General features: G+C 38.2%; 2 protein-coding genes across 3 annotated transcripts in view; one reads left to right on the plus strand and one right to left on the minus strand.

The window, feature by feature from the left end:
* LOC145446754 (dynein heavy chain domain-containing protein 1-like) overlaps positions 1-2,572 on the plus strand; it is a 73,306-nt gene extending 70,734 nt beyond the window's left edge. The window contains exons 97-100 of the mRNA XM_080325108.1: positions 229-438; positions 1,068-1,214; positions 2,064-2,233; positions 2,298-2,572. Of these exons, the coding sequence (XP_080181234.1) occupies positions 229-438; positions 1,068-1,214; positions 2,064-2,233; positions 2,298-2,454 (684 nt within the window). The 3' untranslated portion in view covers positions 2,455-2,572. The remainder of the gene's footprint in view (positions 1-228; positions 439-1,067; positions 1,215-2,063; positions 2,234-2,297) is intronic.
* A 432-nt stretch (positions 2,573-3,004) lies between these two features.
* On the minus strand, positions 3,005-16,241 carry LOC145446756 (uncharacterized). 2 transcript variants are annotated; one of them, XM_080325110.1, is made up of 11 exons: positions 14,094-16,241; positions 12,541-13,895; positions 11,297-11,626; positions 10,170-10,550; positions 8,022-8,164; positions 7,582-7,728; positions 7,305-7,456; positions 5,799-5,978; positions 4,654-4,866; positions 3,699-3,866; positions 3,005-3,363 (listed from the first exon to the last, which is right to left on the minus strand). In XM_080325110.1, exons 2-11 carry the CDS (start codon positions 13,826-13,828, stop codon positions 3,294-3,296), a joined length of 3,072 nt encoding a protein of 1,023 aa, XP_080181236.1. In that variant the 5' UTR covers positions 13,829-13,895; positions 14,094-16,241; the 3' UTR covers positions 3,005-3,293. The 2 variants fall into 2 exon arrangements, with proteins under 2 accessions (XP_080181236.1, XP_080181235.1); XM_080325109.1 differs by lacking the exon at positions 14,094-16,241 and having other exon boundaries at positions 12,541-14,028.
* Positions 16,242-17,493: the final 1,252 nt, after the last annotated feature.

Genomic DNA, 17,493 nt, shown 5'->3' on the forward strand with positions numbered 1-17,493 from the left:
GGTTTTGTGTTTGCTGGGTTGTTACCGAACACCTCGGTTGCAATGAGCTATAGCCAGGGTTACCACACCGCCCCTATTTCTCAGATGTGTCCTTATATTGACGGGCGGCGTCCTTATTTATAAGATTTGACTTAACGGTATTTCTTACTTTTGACTTGCGTGTCAATAACAACCATGCCTATAGCGTATATCTTATCATTCATGAGTCAATTATACCTCTCAACTCAGATAAGCGACAGACACCTTCGTATCATCGAGTCCTTGATAAACGACGCGATACCTCAAGCTTGGATCGCGAATATTCCGGAAGTGTTTCGATATCACTCTCACCGCACCGTACGTTCGTTCCTTCGCTTATTACAATCTTCATCGACTGTCTTACGAAGATACAAGTACGCTGCGAGGAATTTCTTATCCGGCAACATGGGACTGGAAATGGTAGATGCGTTACCCTTTCAACCTGATTTCTATGTCATTTTGTATTTTTGTTAGCTAATCTAAAGTTTCAGGGTATCGACTAGATCTGATCAAAACTGACAAGTGAAGTGATTCTGTTCTGAATATAGTATTAGGTTTTGAATTGAGTCAAGAATTTGAGTATTACTCGTTGTGACGTCACGACAGTATGTATGATATGATGAAAGTTAAAAATGTATACCTTTCATGCGACCACCAAGAAAATAATCCCAGTTCTACATCATGTTGAAGATTATTTGGTATTTTCCCTACCATACCTAATTCATTTCACTTAGTCGCAATGCTGTGAGTTGATCACCAGATCACCACATCTCAGTGTCAAGGAACGTATTATTTCAGTAGTCCAAAAATAGTATCTCGAATTATAGAATTATTACTTGATTCAGATTCAAGTCACGAATTCTGTAGTAAGATGCTCCTGGCCTGAATGGCTCGACTTTGATGACGGTTTTATATCAAGCCTATCTATCTACGTTATCTGTATATCATATTTCACGCAATTGCATTTTCGTCCCGTAGGTCATTGATTTTCATGCTTGACAGGTAAAGATTCTCTATCTCTTAAAACTGACCACTACTGTTGTTATCAGGAGGACAGCAGGGCGTCCAAGTCGACTCAAACTCCAACCTGCTTCAACCTAGGCGCGTTCGTGCGGCCTGATTTGTTCTTACGGTACGCGATGACAGCCATACTCGGCGACGAAGGATTGCAATCGGACGCTTGTTTTGAGGCTAAGGTATGTTTTCGTACATATTATCCGGGAAATATAGTCTTCTGATATGGTCTGCGTTTATGCCAATAGGGGGCCAAAGTCATCATCATTGGTATGAAGTAACGCTGTAAATTTCTACTTAACTAGAATAAAAGAAGCAATTTCAAAGACACATCATAACTATTTTTAGAGGACATAGCAAGTGAATGTATGAAAAGTACGTAAGTGGTTTTAGAAATTTTCGAAAATGTAGTCAGTCACTGGGGCTATTTCGTCCAGTTGTTATGACAATTTCGTTCCCATAAAAGTGCTGCTAAAATAATCCAGAAACACACTATCTGTGTTACAAAATCCGAAATTTATGAAGTAAGTTTTTTGGCTAAAAAACAGTAAGTACGAGCGGAGGCAGTCTAAAATCATACCCCGTTGCAGAAGTAATATAATCTACTGGAGCACTCCTGTAAAGTAGAAGTAATTCGTTACAGTCCATAGAATTTCCCACCGTAAATACCAATTTTTTACACCCAAAATTTTTACTCCAATAACTTCGATTTTACGGGTTGCAATTGAGCCAAATTTGGTATGCATCGTTTTTTAGACAACCCAACAATTTCACGGGGTAGCCAGTAAAATTTGCAAAAAACTATATTTTCTACTCTTACAGCCTTGCAGCAGCTACAGCTTGGATGTGAGCCAATTTTGATGTGCAGCATTTTTTCAACCAACCTAGCAATTTTATCATCAAGCCAGTAAAATTTGTCCATGTCTATCTCTTAATATCACATTTCACTGACCATGGTCTTGAGGTTGAGAATCCTTTCAATTACAAGACGTTATACACATTTTCAATATATTGCGACCCTGGTTTTTCAGATTGTGAACAGATTTGCGCCCGCTACATTCTACAACACTGCATCCTTCCTTATCGAGGACATTTGGCTCTGCAACGCAACTTACAATCCACGAACGGGATCGATTAAAGACTCCGCGTCCACTTTACCGTCTCGACTTCCAAACATTCGTCTCACACCTGTGATTGGAAGGTAAAACAATATCTCCCTCTACCCAGCGCAATATGTAGCAATGATTTTCAATTGCTATTTGCAGATCTCCCAATTCAAGCGACACTAATGATCTGCGTTGTGCTATATTCCACGGGATTGCCGGCGAAGGTCGACCGCTCCTGAATATCGATCTCAAATGCGACGAGGATCCAAAGAAACTTCAATTGAAAGATGTATACGCGTTTTTGTCTACTTACTGATCCACACGAAAGTGTTGTGTTTTACCGTGCCAAATATACCATTACTGTGCTGTTATTATATCGTTTGAAGTGTTTTACCTGGTATGTATTCATGTGGAAATATATGTATTTTGCGGTGTTTGATTTTTTGTTCTTGTTGAGAGAGCCAACGGGAATGGCCGGTAATGTAGCGCTTCACCACGCCCATTCAAACTGGGTTATTTGTATGTCAGGTACCTTTTGAAGCTTGAATTTTAGCGGGAAAACAGTAGTTTATAGTTTTTACCAGTATGATGAGGATCACAGCATGTGCTCGATACAGCCCTTCTATTATGACAAGGGACAAGCATTTCTAACTATGAATGACTTGAAGCCAGCATAACATGCCAGATGCCTCACCATCCACATTTTTACAGACAATACGATCAGGCCTGGATATATGGATCTGATTTGAGTTAAGTGTTGACCTCAATAAGATCAGATACAAAACAAGCAATTAATGTCAGCTGTAAAACTGTACACATGAAAAAACAGCTTCCTTTTCTTCATTATGTCACTATTCCGGCAGATGCACAATCAGTTCATGATGTATTTGAAACGAAAAACAATTCACAATTACAAATGAAGGCACGCTTTATAAAAAAAGACAGTGCATATGAATATCGTTGTAAGAATGAAGACTGAGAAAGAGGAACGTTGGAACATCGTAAAAAACAGGTAAAGAATGTTTGTAAATACGCATTTCCAGAATGGTATTATTGCATGATTAAAAAATACGCGATTCTACTCTCAGCTAGAATGGCTTCACAGTGCTTCGTAAAATGGAGGTCCTTCAAAAACGGCTGATGAAGTATGTTGGGTCACTTTGGCATCTTTTTCAAAAAGCGATGATTTAACAGTTCGGACGCCTTTGGCCTCTGGTATTGATCTCTGCAAGAACGATTTCGTATTGACAAAATAATTCGGGCCTGCGGGAGCTCGGTGATTTGCCATGAAAATCCCGGATAAAAGGAAGAGGTAGTCTACAAGTAGATGTATCAATTTACAAGTACAAAAAAAATTGCCTGAAAACTGAATAGTGTTAAGAAGTAGTCTAACAACAGAACTACATGAGTAGCGTTAGAAGTAATTCTTTAATGACCAGCTTCGGTAACAAAAAAAGTGAAGGTCTTTCATTTGGAACCATGCAACGGACTATTTTAATGCCATATATTTTATTTTAATACTTAAGTATTACTTTAGGAATACTTAGAATACAATAATACCTTGTAAAGCATTTTTTCACAAAACTAATAACGGATCGTGAAAATTCCGGCTTCGATAACTGCGGCATTTCGTTTCCGTTCCCGATGTGGAATAACGCGGCAGTCGACTCCAGATTCTTCAGGGGCGGGTGAGCCATCGCCATTTCGTACACAGTTGCCCCCACACTCCTGAAAAGAGGGGTTTATTTGCAATACTTTCCATGAAAATACGAATGCCTGTTTTTCCCCGGGACTTACTACTGATTGTGCCAGATCAAACATGTCTGAACTGATAAGAGGTGGTCGCTAAGGAAGCACTCCCACTGAAGTAGTATATACCTAATTGCACTCCATATTCAATTGGCCGTATAATTAAAATACTTATACCCAAAACAGTTTTTCAGACAAATCTGTATATATTCATTAGACTTGGGATTTTGAAAAGCAGAAAATAGTTTTGTAAAAAGTTTGGATCACTTAAACAAGTGAAATTATGATGGGAACCGCGTCAAATTGTCAACGTATCACAGTAACTGAATATATAGATTTGAAGATTGTACAGCGAAAACACATCTCGCCACCTTCGATTAACTGCTAAAACTGATCGATCCCACGACCAAATTCACTTTGTAACTCTGTTTACACGAGTGCTTTTGAATAGTGTATATTGAATATCGAAGCTCTGTACCTCCAACAATCTCTTCAAATGAGTACTTCTAATTAGCGGTACCTTATGTTTTCATTTTTTACAAATTTAGTAAAAATTCATGCCGTTACTTCTAGCACCACTAAAGTAACAATGATGACTACTTTGCCTCCCGCTCAAACTAATATTAAGAAATTGGTATGTTCAACTACAGTTGCAACTGCAAATGAACAAAAAGGAAAGGAAATACGATTGCTTCGGATTACTGTTTTTGCCATGAATGCTAGCCATTATAAATAATAACACGTCAGGATTTGATCATCTACACACCATATATCTGACTTTGGCCCGTGTCCTTGCGACGTGATCACTTCCGGAGCCATCCAGTACGGTGTTCCCAACATGGTCTTCAGAAGTTTCGCGTCTTTGCTACCGGCCGACTCGCTGAGCATGGCGCTGTCTCTCAATCGTTTCGCACATCCGAAATCGATAAGTTTGATGGTGCCGTTCGTCATCAGCATTACGTTGCTGCCTTTTATGTCCCTGGGCGGAAGAATGCATGTATATCGGTATCGCCAGTATTATTTTGAGTCATTTTTGTCTGTATGCGTAGCGGTGGTACTAGTTACACAAGTGATACGTCTTCAGTCTGCTTCCACTTACAATTGAAGAGGTAGGTTATTAATCAAAACTTGATACTTGATGCTCACATTTTCAGAAAGTATTTTTGGAGTAGCTTTGCATAATTCCATGAATGAAATACTCATAAGAACCACAAGAGATAGTCCATGTATCACGTTTAGTGATTAGGCCTAATGGATATGATTTTGTCCTATTCCATTATTCTAAATTTCATGCCGGTGACGTCATATTCTGTGATACGATTGTTGGTTTACAATGTTCTTTCCGATTCTCTACCAGTTGCTAACTATTACCCCTGACGAGTGTCAGTCCAAAATATTGGGTAATCTAATTCTAATCTAATTTCTGAAATGTATATGATATGCTCCGATTCAAATTCAAATTTAATTTCTGGTATTCCTGAAAATGCTACAGGAGAACTGTACAGTGCGTAATGAGCCAAGCTTGCTGATATTGCTATTCTCGTGCTCACAAGGATGAACTATCATTTGATACAAACGAAACCTGATTCCCGGTCCAAGTTTTTGCAAATTCAGTAATTCTAATTCTAATCATGTTTTTTATAAAACTGTGTAGCTATATATCTAATTCTACCCTAGTTTTGAAAAGTTTAGTACCGTCAACGCATTGGATACAAAATTACTAATTTCATGACCCAAGAAAATGACAAAGAAGTCACATATTTTCGGCCATACCATGGAAAACAATGTAAACAAAAGTATCAAGGTCACCGAAGCAAAATCAAATACTCAATGGTGTTGATATAGTGAGCTGAGCTGTTATCGTATAACGTAGGCCCACAATAAATATTGATCCAAACCACACTCCCTCACCTGTGCACTATTCCACAGCTATGCAGATACGTCAAGCCTTCGAGGATCTGTCTCGTGTACTTGCGGAAGATTCTCTCTTCCAGAGCCCCGTATTGAGTCAATATCGTCTTGATTGAGCCACCCGGCACGTGTTCCATGAAGATGTGCACGCAGGAGCCGTCGAAGCAAGTCCCGAGCAGCCTTTCAAAGGGAAGATTGAGCTTCAGACTACTAAACTTAACATTCAAATATCAGGCACAGGCAATTTCAACCAATGCAGTGAAATGCATGCTGGATATATAAGGACTTGATGACTGCTTTTAATTGATGTAATGCATGAGTAAAATCGAGACGCAAGAAAAGTTTCAAATAAATGAAAAATTTTAAACTACTTAACTCTCAGAAATTTGGATGAACATTCCAAAATTGGATACCTTCCAATTAACTCCGAGAAACTCAACATAAATAGGCCTACTATGAAATTTGCACTGATATACTAGGACTTTACCATCGGGTTAGGAATTGAAAATGTTGCCTGAAAATGAGAAAAATTCGAGCAAAGTTGCATATGAATGAATTAATGAAATATGTATTGAAAATAACACTGAAACACACATCCAAAGTGACATCGCAAAAAAGTTATAAAATGAGGAAAGAAAGACCTTTTTACCGGCCACATATCACAGGGTTTTAATGAGGCGAGTCATGACTCGACGCGAGTCCGACTCGAGTCGCGATTTTTGGATGACTCGACTTCACTCGAGTCATTTTTTTCAAGTGCGTAAAATGACACGACTCGAGTCGATTTATGTGTTGACTCGACTTGTACTCGAGTCATTGTGTATGACTCGAATCGTGTCATGTGACTCGAGACTAGGATGGTCGAGACAGACCGACAGAGAGACGCAGTGAATTCGAAGAATCGTAAATTTACCACATTATTGGTATTTCGTCTATAAGTCCTGATACTTGGAAAATAGGGCCAGAAACCGTTATGACTGAGAAAAATTACGATATTATGAATGCGAGCCATTCTAGATCATTGAATAGTGTATTCATATTAAAATGAACCCGAATATTTTCGGCTGACACTCGTCAGGGGTAATCGTCAGCAACTAGTAGAGAATTCAAAAGAACATCGTATATCAACAATAGTAGCACAACATATGACGTCACCAGCATGAAATGTCGAATACGGGTGCGTTCAATGTACAATGATACACGAACTCTATATCACAAGATGAAAAAAGTGAATTGAATACAAAACTGAACGGTGAGCACTATGGCTTGGACATCTACTCACTGAAATTGGACTCAGACTTGACTCGGTGGTAAATTCAAAACGACTCGACTCGAGTCAAAACTGGAAAAGTGAGATGGACTTATGACTCGGAACCTTGCGATTCATATCATTTCATCGAGGTTTATAGTACTTGACAACAAATTGACAAAATATCTTCGGTCGACCACGAGATCGCTTCACACACCAGGGTATCAAATAGTCGCGATTCGAATAACATGAATTACCTGACAATATTTTTGTGTCGCAACGTCTTCAGTAGATCAACCTCGCCGCGTACGCGATTGAATTCTTTGTCGGCGACCTCCCAATTTGACGTGGTAAGTTCGACCAATTTCACAGCCACCAACTTCCCTTCCGTGGTCAAGGCTTCGAAGACCTGTCAGGGATAAGTTACAGTATGATATCACAATAATCAAAATCCTCCGCTTTAGTCTTATAAATAGATTCCAATAATTCTATCTTTGAACTGTTTGTGAAACATCTCAACATTAATGATCCTACCGTCCCATACGTTCCATGTCCGAGTTCTCTGCCTTTTCGCCACCCATTAAATTCTGTCGTTTCCATATCCCCCGTCACCGTGGTATCAGTCATAACACTGTAATCTGTGGTCGTCGTTTGCATTGACAGTCTAGATTGCATGTTAGCCTGAAATCAAAACGATACTTTCAACTGCCAAAAAAAGTATTAGGAACTTTGTCTCAATGTGCCATAAAAACTAGCCGTAAAGTAAAATATTTGTTAATGTGATTACTTTCTAAAATTCGGGCTTTAACATGAATAGAACAAGCATTTTCATACTCTCAAAATAAACATATGCCCTGCTACCTTACTATTTTACTGTTTCGGGTAATTATTGGCAACTATGACTGTAAATATTCTAAAGACTTCTTCACGTTCACATACGTTGGTATGGGATAGACTTCAATTTCTTTTCTCACCCTTTGTTCCTCGTCATAAATCAGTTCCCTTTCCGAGGTCGAATCCACACATTTGCTCACAAGCATATCATGTTGCTTCAGAGCTTCTTGCGTCAAAGTTCTTTTCATGGTCGGTCGCTTCTCTTCAGACTTCAAACTTGGTTCTGTGAATTTTAAGTTGTTCTGTTATGGACAATTTCACGTCGAATCGACGAGATAATATCGCTTTTTAGTAGTCAAGTTGAACAGTCAAATCACAGATCAAGAGAAAAGATTTGAAGCAGTGTTGGGATCAAGTCACTACCTTCGAGTCACGAGTCATTTCGAGTCATTGCAGATTTTGACTCGAGTCAAGTCAAGTCAATCAATTTTCAAAGGTGACTCGAGTCAAGTCAAGTCACTCGATTTTTCGAGGTGACTCGAGTCAAGTCGAGTCAAGTCAAGTCACGAGTCAAGTCAGAATTCAAGTCAAGTTGCCTTTTCTAAGTATGAGGCATGCTTACGTCATTGCATTTTGCTAGCTGTCTGAAATACAGACTGAGTGGTCATTGATTCTGGACCTATAAACGAATATAGAGTTAAATATAAACTCAAGAAGGCGTTTTATCGCTCACATATATATACGTAGAAATGCTAAACTACGTAATTGCATAGCCTCGGATTATAGTTACCAGTCAAAATAGAGAATAGAGAAACGAATTGATAAGATGCGATACATTACCCATTTACGAACTGATATGATACAATTCTAGCCTGTGCCAATGGTTGGAGGACTATATAAACGATATTGGAATTCAATTTCAATAAAACAAGAGGTTTAGTCAAGGTAAGAGCAGAGAACAGAAATACACATTTTGCTATTAGATTACGACAGCGTGAGCGGTAAGCTTTGATCACTTCATTTGCGGTCAATTTATTTGTGAGAGAACAACGGAGGTTCAGTAAAAACGCACGGTCATTGAATGATTGGTCGTTCTCAAGGGTTATACCAGCGTTTCGCGTACAATCCGAACATATGCAAGATACAATGATTTTTATCGACATCGATTGCTTGATGACTCGAAATTGACTCGTGAATTTTGCTCCGAGTCACGAGTCAATCCACATTTTTGATACGCCGAGTCAAGTCAAGTCATTTTAGCAAAGTGACTCGAGTCAAGTCAAGTCATACGAAAAATGTGACTCGAGTCTGTCTCGAGTCAAGTCATGACTCGAGTCATCCCAACACTGATTAGAAGGCCAGTTTTGGTGTAGTTTGTTTGAAAATCGATGATTTTATGTCAAATTTACATAAATTTACATCTAACGGTATTTGCGAATTTCCGGAAAATCTCTTGTGGTGATCACCGTGTGCAATTGTCAATTGTCAAATCATCAAATTGGAATTGTTGCAGTATTAAATCTTAATCAAAGGCGGCCGGTAGGGTCGATCAAAACTAAGTTCTTTTTTTTTCCGATTCCTGTGATTCGCTGATTAAATTGTTAGGTTGCCTATAAAATTCCTGCACACTAAATTTGGCTTGATTCCAACCAGCAGAAGCCGACAAAGAGCCAATTGAATTTACTGAATTTACTATCATGTTGTTGTTTTTTTAAAAGTAATCAAATTTCAATGTCAACCCCATGAAATTGTTCAGTTGTCTACAACAATGATGCAAAAAAAAATTTGCACAAGTTATTTGAGTTTTTCATTAATAATTCTGGGATTCCCCATCGTCAATGCTATTTTCACAAATCCAAAACTTTCAACTGCAATAACTTCGCTTTTACCGGTTGGAAGTGAGCAAAAATTGTTATGCATCGTTCTTTTATGCCTCTTAACCATTTTATGGGGTTGACAATATAATTTGAAAAAAATTTTAATTTATAATGATGAATTGAGCCAAATTTTGCCTGCAGCGTGTTTTTTAGGCAACCAAACAATTTAATCAGTGGATCCCCGGAATCCGGGGGAAAATGTTATTTTTGAACATTTGCCAGTAACAATACTTCAATTTTATCAAAGTACTCAAGCTGATTTCGCCTACCGTACTCCCATTACTTACTCAAATGGGTATGATTTTGGAGTACCTGCATAAATGCCGATAATATGAGTCAAGTGACTACCAACCATAATTACATTGATCAGTTCCGATCACAATGCATTACCAAATCACAGCAGATACACACCTTGCGTTTGATAGCTCTGAAAGGGAATATTCCCATCTCCGTCATCAACCAGCGTTTTTTCAGAATGCTCTACATCGTCACAATCTTCCCGATCGTTACGATACCATGCTTTTGAACTTGAAGGTCGTGAAGCCAAAGAAGCTTCGTTAAGCTTAAATCTATCGACATGCGATGGTAGCATTGTCAAAGACGGAACCGATTCTCCTGAGGAGTCCTCTGTATTTTGCGAGTCCTTTGGCGTGTCTGTAGTGGCGTCGATGACCAACGACGACGAAGTGACTTCCTTAAATTCGGATCTCCCATTTTCGTTAGTGATAAACACGAAACTAGAAGTGTCATCGTCTGATGAGCAGGCGCTGTCTTCCAAAATGTCTTCTTCAACTGAATTATTATAAGTTTCTGATGTTCACACAGTACAACAAATGCGTGTTAGGGTCGTTCGAAAATAACTTTTTACTTCAAATTCCAGGGGTTCACTGATTAAATTGTCAGGTGGCCTACAAAAACGCTGCACATCAAATTTCGCTCAATTCCAACCAGTAGCCTACAAACTGCAGCAGAGTCAATTGAAATTTTCAAATTCATTGGGAAAAATAAAAAAGAAAATTTTTCAAATTTTACTGTCAACCCCATGAAATGGTTAAGTCGCCTGAAATAACGATGCATAACAATTTTTTCTCACTTTCAACCGAAAGAAGCGAAGTCATTGCAGTTGAAAGTTTTGGATTTGCAAAAGTAGCAATGGATGGTGGGTAATCCCAGAGTTATTGATGAAAAACTTGAATAACTACACTTCTACGGGTTGGAATGGCGTCAAATTTCTTTTGCATCGTTTTTGTTGACAACTTAGCAATTTCATGGAGTCGGCAGAAAAATTTCAAAATTTTTTTCAAATTTTTTTTAAATACATTCAAGAATTTCAATTTGCTCTGCTGCGCTTCTGTTGGTTGGAATTGAGCCAAATTTAGTGTGCAGCCCTTTTTTAGGCGACCTGACTTCACAAAAATGTTGTTTCCACTTACATGTGTGTAGCTATCTGTTATGATTTAGTGAATGCGATAGGTCGAATCAAGGTTTCAAGCCCTAGCTCTAAACCACTAAGAATATCTGTGCAGTGTACACCGTACCTGAATTATCCAATTCAATTTCGTCCAGCTCAGTCGGAGACACGACACTTCCAAAGTCTTCACCTGGTATGTATTCTGCCATGCCGTACATTTCTCGAAAAGATATCCCCAACGAAGATCCCGACGTTGAAGATGATTCTTGATGTTGACTGACTGGCCACTGTCTTGAAAGCATGTCTCTGAGTTCGTCCGGGGCAGGGGACCTCGACTGATCTGCGTCAGAGTCTGAGTTGGACGGAATGTGTATCTTCAGTTCCGCGATGTCAGGAAAATTTGTGTCTTTCGCATTCTCGATAGCAATGTCGCTTGGTTCTAATTCGGCATCGGTATCTAAAATTCATGTAATTGCTACTTACGTACAAGAATAAGTAATCATTTCCAGGACATGCGGAAACAATTTGATTCGGTAAAGTGGTAGCATACTTTTATTGGAGGTGGCTTATTTTGAAACTGCACGACGTATCTTCGTGACTAACGCAAAATGACTAACGGCACTACAAATAGATGGTAAAATATGCCGTCCTAGTTTGTGCCACCATCTGAAAATAGTACCTCTAGCTCAAACGATCTCTGCGCCTCGATTATTCGAAATTTCATGCCGGTGATGTCATATTTTGTGATATGATCGTTGATATAAAATGTTCTTTCCGATTCTCAACTGGTTGCTGATGATTACCCCTAACGAGTGTTAATTTCAATATGAATATTCAGTTTTCATATTACTGCCGGGCGTTTCACACAATTCCTACAATTTCACATACAAAAACTATTCAAATAATTCCATAAAGTAAATAGTATTTAAGTAGAAGTAGAAGTTTAAAAACATGACTACTTCGGTAAGTGCTGCGAGTACGCCAATACTACTTAAGTGCTCCAAAAAAGTAGTAATTGGATGGTCTCCTCAGGAAATTATTTACATCTAAGACACATCCCTGATGTAGCCAAAAATGCACACGTCACTCTCAGTTCGAGTATATATCACAACACATTCTAATCTTTACGTCGACCAAATAGGCCTAATATCAATGAAAAAGAATTATGTGCAGAATTTGATGCTGCCCAGAAGAGAGAGCTGAAAACCACATGAAAGAAGTGTGTCAGTGTAAGTACAAGTAATCATGGTAAATAAGTTCACTACGTTATCTGACGAACACAAAAATAATCTTGGATAAGAAGTACAAAAAGTGGCCTACCAAACCAACAGCAACTTCACTTATATATTGATAAATCTAATTGTTACATACCTGATTGGTCATTATTATCCAATAATGATTGTAATCCATGATCGGCCATACCGTTATTTATATCCGCATTTTCTTCTGGAAAGTCGACAAACACAATCTTTTCGACCCCTTCGTTAACGGCGGCTTGTTTGACCTGAAGATAGAGGCTGGACGGAGCCGTATTGACTTTATGAAGCGTACGTCTCTTCGCTCTTGTGTTGTTGTTGAAATGCAAAGCTACGTCGTCCACGGAGGTGGCACTGTGTAGCATTACTGCATTCGAATTTTGAGATTCAGAATTCGAGACGTTCGCGAGTTCGTTGTGTTTTCTATCTTCACCAATGTCTTCTGACTTTTCGGGTTCTTTTTGCTTCATGTCAGGATCTTGTGTATTCTGCGTGCCGACGGCCTCGTTAAGACTCAGAACTGACTTTTTGACTCTGCTCGTTTTCGGCATTTCCGGCATTTTTTCTTTCTCTTTTCGTTTTCTAGCGGGGGCCGATACGGACCGTAGATAATATGGCACTTTTGGAGTTGTCACCTTGACTTTTCCTAGAAGTTCCTTCGCGTTGTCTTTTTTAGCAGGATACACATCTTCTATAACCGGAGTTATTTGCGAATTCGTGTCCGTCCTGTTTTTAGGCTGCACCGATTTGTATTTTGCTTCCATTCTCTGCATTACTTGCGCCGTTTTCGCTTCATATTGTGCACCTTTTTGCAGACGCGACTGTTCTTGATCGGTAGTTTGACACGTAGATTTCTTCTTCAACTTCTTGGATTTCTGAGTCGAACCGCCCGAACCCATTGGTTTTGGTTTGCTTCTTTGGTTGCTCACAGTCGATAGTTTGTTTTTTGCGTTGTACGGACTTGAAACATCACTTTTAGGTTCTTTTCTGGGCTTCGTAACGCTATGATCTGCTTTTTGTTGTAAATCATCCGCAGAATGTTGCTTCTTAACAGTATTTGTTGGAATACCGCTATTGCCGCACTGCCTACACTTTGGATTAGAGCAAGTATGTTTGGAGATGCCTTCTTCGTTGCTAACTTGTGTTGACATTTCGCTTGGGTTACTCAAATACCCGGCTCTATTATATTTACTCGTTTCTCCATTCAATTTCGAAGACACTGACGATTTTATAGTGTTATCTTCTTCCATCTCCTTGACGGGAGTTAACGCGATATGAGTTTTTGGAAAGTGGTTGAACGGGTAACTCATTGACCTATTCTGACGTGTGACGTTGTAAGGTAACGGGGTCCTCGCGAAATCAGAATCAGCAAAACTGTGCTCTGCCTTTTGATTGGTATCCATTGCTTCTTGTATTGAGCTGTGTTATCCCTACGTTAAACCATGTCACATAATGTGACAGCGTTGTAAGCTGAAAAACGAAATGTTGTGGCATTCAACTACTGGGTGGCAGCATATAATATTGTGAGCTTCAAAATCAGTCAGTCAGGCATTTATTGAATTATCTTTATCAAAAAAACTCTTGTAGGATTGAGATATAATTATAAGATTGGAAGGTGTTGGAATGAAGATAACATAAAATGACAAGAGATGAAAATGAATACAGCACCTGTAACGCTGTGAAGAGAAGTATATTTATGTGAAAATTGGCTCTGAATCCGTGGTTCTCATCCGTCTGTCTGCCAAATATATTCAAATTTCATATCTCAAAGGAAAGAGGTTGAACTCCTGTTGGAACTGCAATTTTTTAATTGATTGAGCAATTTGGAACATGGAGTGAATGGTGCTGTAATGGCATCCATGGTCTACTTTGGACCTAGCGTACGTCACGAGGCTGCAAGCATTGCAAGGAACTGTTTTTAAGTATAATAAAATTAGTTTAATATCAGTGAAAGCTAAGACTGTCTAACTAAAATTCATTCTCTTCTGACAGTACAATTTACCGACATTCGGCAGTTAAATAGAGGCTAGTGAACAGCAAAGTGGCATTTCTTTCAAAAGAAACCGAAGAAATCAAAATCAAGTTGGTGGTTTTAAAAGAACTTTGCCTTGCAGAAACTTCACAGGATCATGTCCAACACATCCAATGCCATAAAGGCAGCAAATGTAGTATTCTGGGTTATTGACCAGTACACCAAATAAGTTTTGAAATTCTCCGAGTCCGCGAGCTGGAAAAGGATGAGGACAACAGCTCTATTATCACTTTTGAGGTAGGGGTAGCTTACTAGTAGAAAACTAGTACAATATCTTGTGTAGAGAAACAGTCTTCATAAATCAATCAAATGAAAAGCTGCACGATTTTAATGTGCACTAACATTTTTAAAAATGAATTCAGCTGGCAATATTGGCCTGCAAATGAGTTAGTTCTCCTCAACTAGATATGGAATATCATAACAATCAGCAGGTTTATTATCTCAAAAATTATCTGCAGCTACCTACTTGAAACTGCTGTTTTAAATGAAAACCAATTCTCACTACAGAATTCCTATTGGTTTTTGCTGAAATCTACTCAAGAGTTAGCTTAGTGCTGAGACTGATGGAATAATATTCTCCTCTTCCTGTACAAAGTTGTATCTCACTTGAATCTTAATAGTTCAAGTCATGCACTGAGTTTTAATAAAACCCAAACAGGTTCGTTAATATTTAATACACTCTTTTCAAAATTGGAAACTGGAACTAATGAAGCAATACCCAATAGAATGAAATTCATTAAGTCAAACTGTCATTTATATATGGCGTTATGCTCGAAGCGAGGCTAGTTAATTGATTGCCAAGAGATTGAGAAGAAGAAAGCTAGCCAAGTCAATAGAAAGCAAGTATTTTTAGAAATGATACGGGTAAAGATGCAATAAGTAATGTTGATTTACACAAAAGCAGTTACAATATTACAACAACGATCTTTAAGAACATTTCATACACATCTTCTCTCTAGTACGAATCTCAAGCTTAGTGAGTGACGCTTCCTGAAGATTCGACCCACCAACGTAAACTCACAGATATATTTAGATACATGATATCACAATATGACAATGCCTTGTGTAACAGTATTGTATATGCGGGAAGTTGAGATAACATTACCTGAACGAGCTCTCAGGATAGCTACTTGATAGATGCCATTTATTTGCCACACACTTACGGACAATGGTTCATTGAAATAACCTCCAAACAATAGGCACGCGGACGGTAACAGTTACTTCATAATTCGTGCTGAACCAGCTCAACTCTTTAGGAGCGCTCCTGTCTGGCAAATATCAATACACAAAAGACCGGGAGTCAGTACTTGATGGTTGTAAGAATGGATAATATTCTCCATTGTTGGCTTTATTTATATCCTGATGGGCATATATTACTGGCCAATGTTGACATGCAGGGATTAATTCATAGACAGTTTAAATCTGACAACATTTACCCTAAAAGTGTACTGTTTGGTGATCTCTTTTGGTTCGTTGTGATTATCAAGTATATAGACTACATGTCAAAGTGTCTGAATGGAAGTACAACACATCACACCCTGTCCTAAACTGTTAAGTTTCTTTTGTTAGTATTTTCATATGTTAATGGGATTTCTTTTCAGATGGACAGAACAATAAGTCTCTTTCACTCTCTCAACATCACTCATCAGTAAATCAAGTTCAAAGGACGTACATTACTGAACAGAACTCAACGAGTTATCACAAAAATCGTAAAATCACAAAATCATATGCTTGCCCATCATTTCATGTTATTTTTTCTGCATTTTTCAATAATGGGAGAGCTTCTTGGAGGTACAGAACTTCAACATACAATTGAATAGCAAATTCATATTGAAATGAACCCGAATATTTTTGGCTGACACTCGTCAGCAACTAGTAGAGAATTGGAAAAACATTGTATATCAACAATCGTATCACAAAATATCAACAAAATATCAACAATCATATTTTGTGATACGATTGTTGATATACAATGTTTTTTCCAATTCTCTACTAGTTGCTGACAATTACCCCTGACGAGTGGGAGCAGAAAATATATTTACCCATTTCAATATACATATACTATTGAATTTTCAATAAGTGTACATTGTACAATGTAAATTCTTTTGCTGAACTTTGTTGCGTTTTACTAGATACATTTTTGGGCATCAAGTTGATCAGAAGAAATGCTGGTACGGTATGTTTAAAATACATGAATGTGGGGTTTCCTCCCAGAAAGGAATGACAAATCGGAATGCTGTACAGTTTATATACTGATACACACATATTTATTGCTTTACTATTTATTTATTTGCTTATCGTCATTGAAAGGGACTTAAGGCATGTTTAGATGTGTACAATACATATTAGTATTTAAAATAATTTATGCTGTTACTTTTGAAGTCATGGATGGCACCGGCACCAAGACTTTGTCATATTTGGTCACCTATTTTAACTGTTCATGAATTATTTAATTTCACATTGATATATTAGCTCTCCCCCGCAATTTGTAATTGACGGTCTAAGAATAAATTATTCTCTTCTCTCTCAGTTAATGTGTTAATGATGCACAGTCGAATACTATACAACTCTGCATCATGTCCTAACCCATGAAAAAATGGGAAACTACAGAGTCATAAATTCGACTTTAGCTAATTGAAAAGTGTAAATTGTTGGCATGACATGATCATGTCTCTCATGATAAAACATGCATTATATTAAAAAGTTCATGTGATATTTAAATAGGCTGAATCTGATCCATCATCAGCTAAAGATAATAGTAGTCTACGGTCGACTTCAGCTCAAACAGACTATGCTTAAGCTGTTCATCTCTAATAGATACTTTTATGACTTGAAATAAAGTGTAATCACTAATCATTTATCTGCTCGTTCGAGCTGGCCTCTTCCATTCACTTTGGTTACAGTCAGTAGGAAAATACCTTACTTGTTATTGATTATGTGAGATACGCTCAAATAACAATATATTTATTGTGAATTCATGAAACAATGCGACAGATCGAGACAACAAGCGCGCACTCGCAGCTGTTTTGCGGAAAT

Source organism: Botryllus schlosseri, chromosome 9 (genome assembly GCF_051294905.1).
Source record: "Botryllus schlosseri isolate E-star chromosome 9, Bs_hap1, whole genome shotgun sequence".
Taxonomy (NCBI): Eukaryota; Metazoa; Chordata; class Ascidiacea; order Stolidobranchia; family Styelidae; genus Botryllus; species Botryllus schlosseri.

What these genes read in the sequence shown, in the direction of transcription:
- LOC145446756 (XM_080325110.1), bottom strand. Translation starts at nt 13,828, where the DNA reads ATGGATACCAATCAAAAGGCAGAGCACAGTTTTGCTGATTCTGATTTC. An exon ending in TTTATGACGAGGAACAAAGG is followed by an intron (nt 7,729 to 8,021) that starts GTGAGAAAAGAA and finishes TTTTGATTTCAG; the next exon opens with GCTAACATGCAATCTAGACT. An exon ending in AGCTGTGGAATAGTGCACAG is followed by an intron (nt 4,867 to 5,798) that starts GTGAGGGAGTGT and finishes TCTTCCGCCCAG; the next exon opens with GGACATAAAAGGCAGCAACG.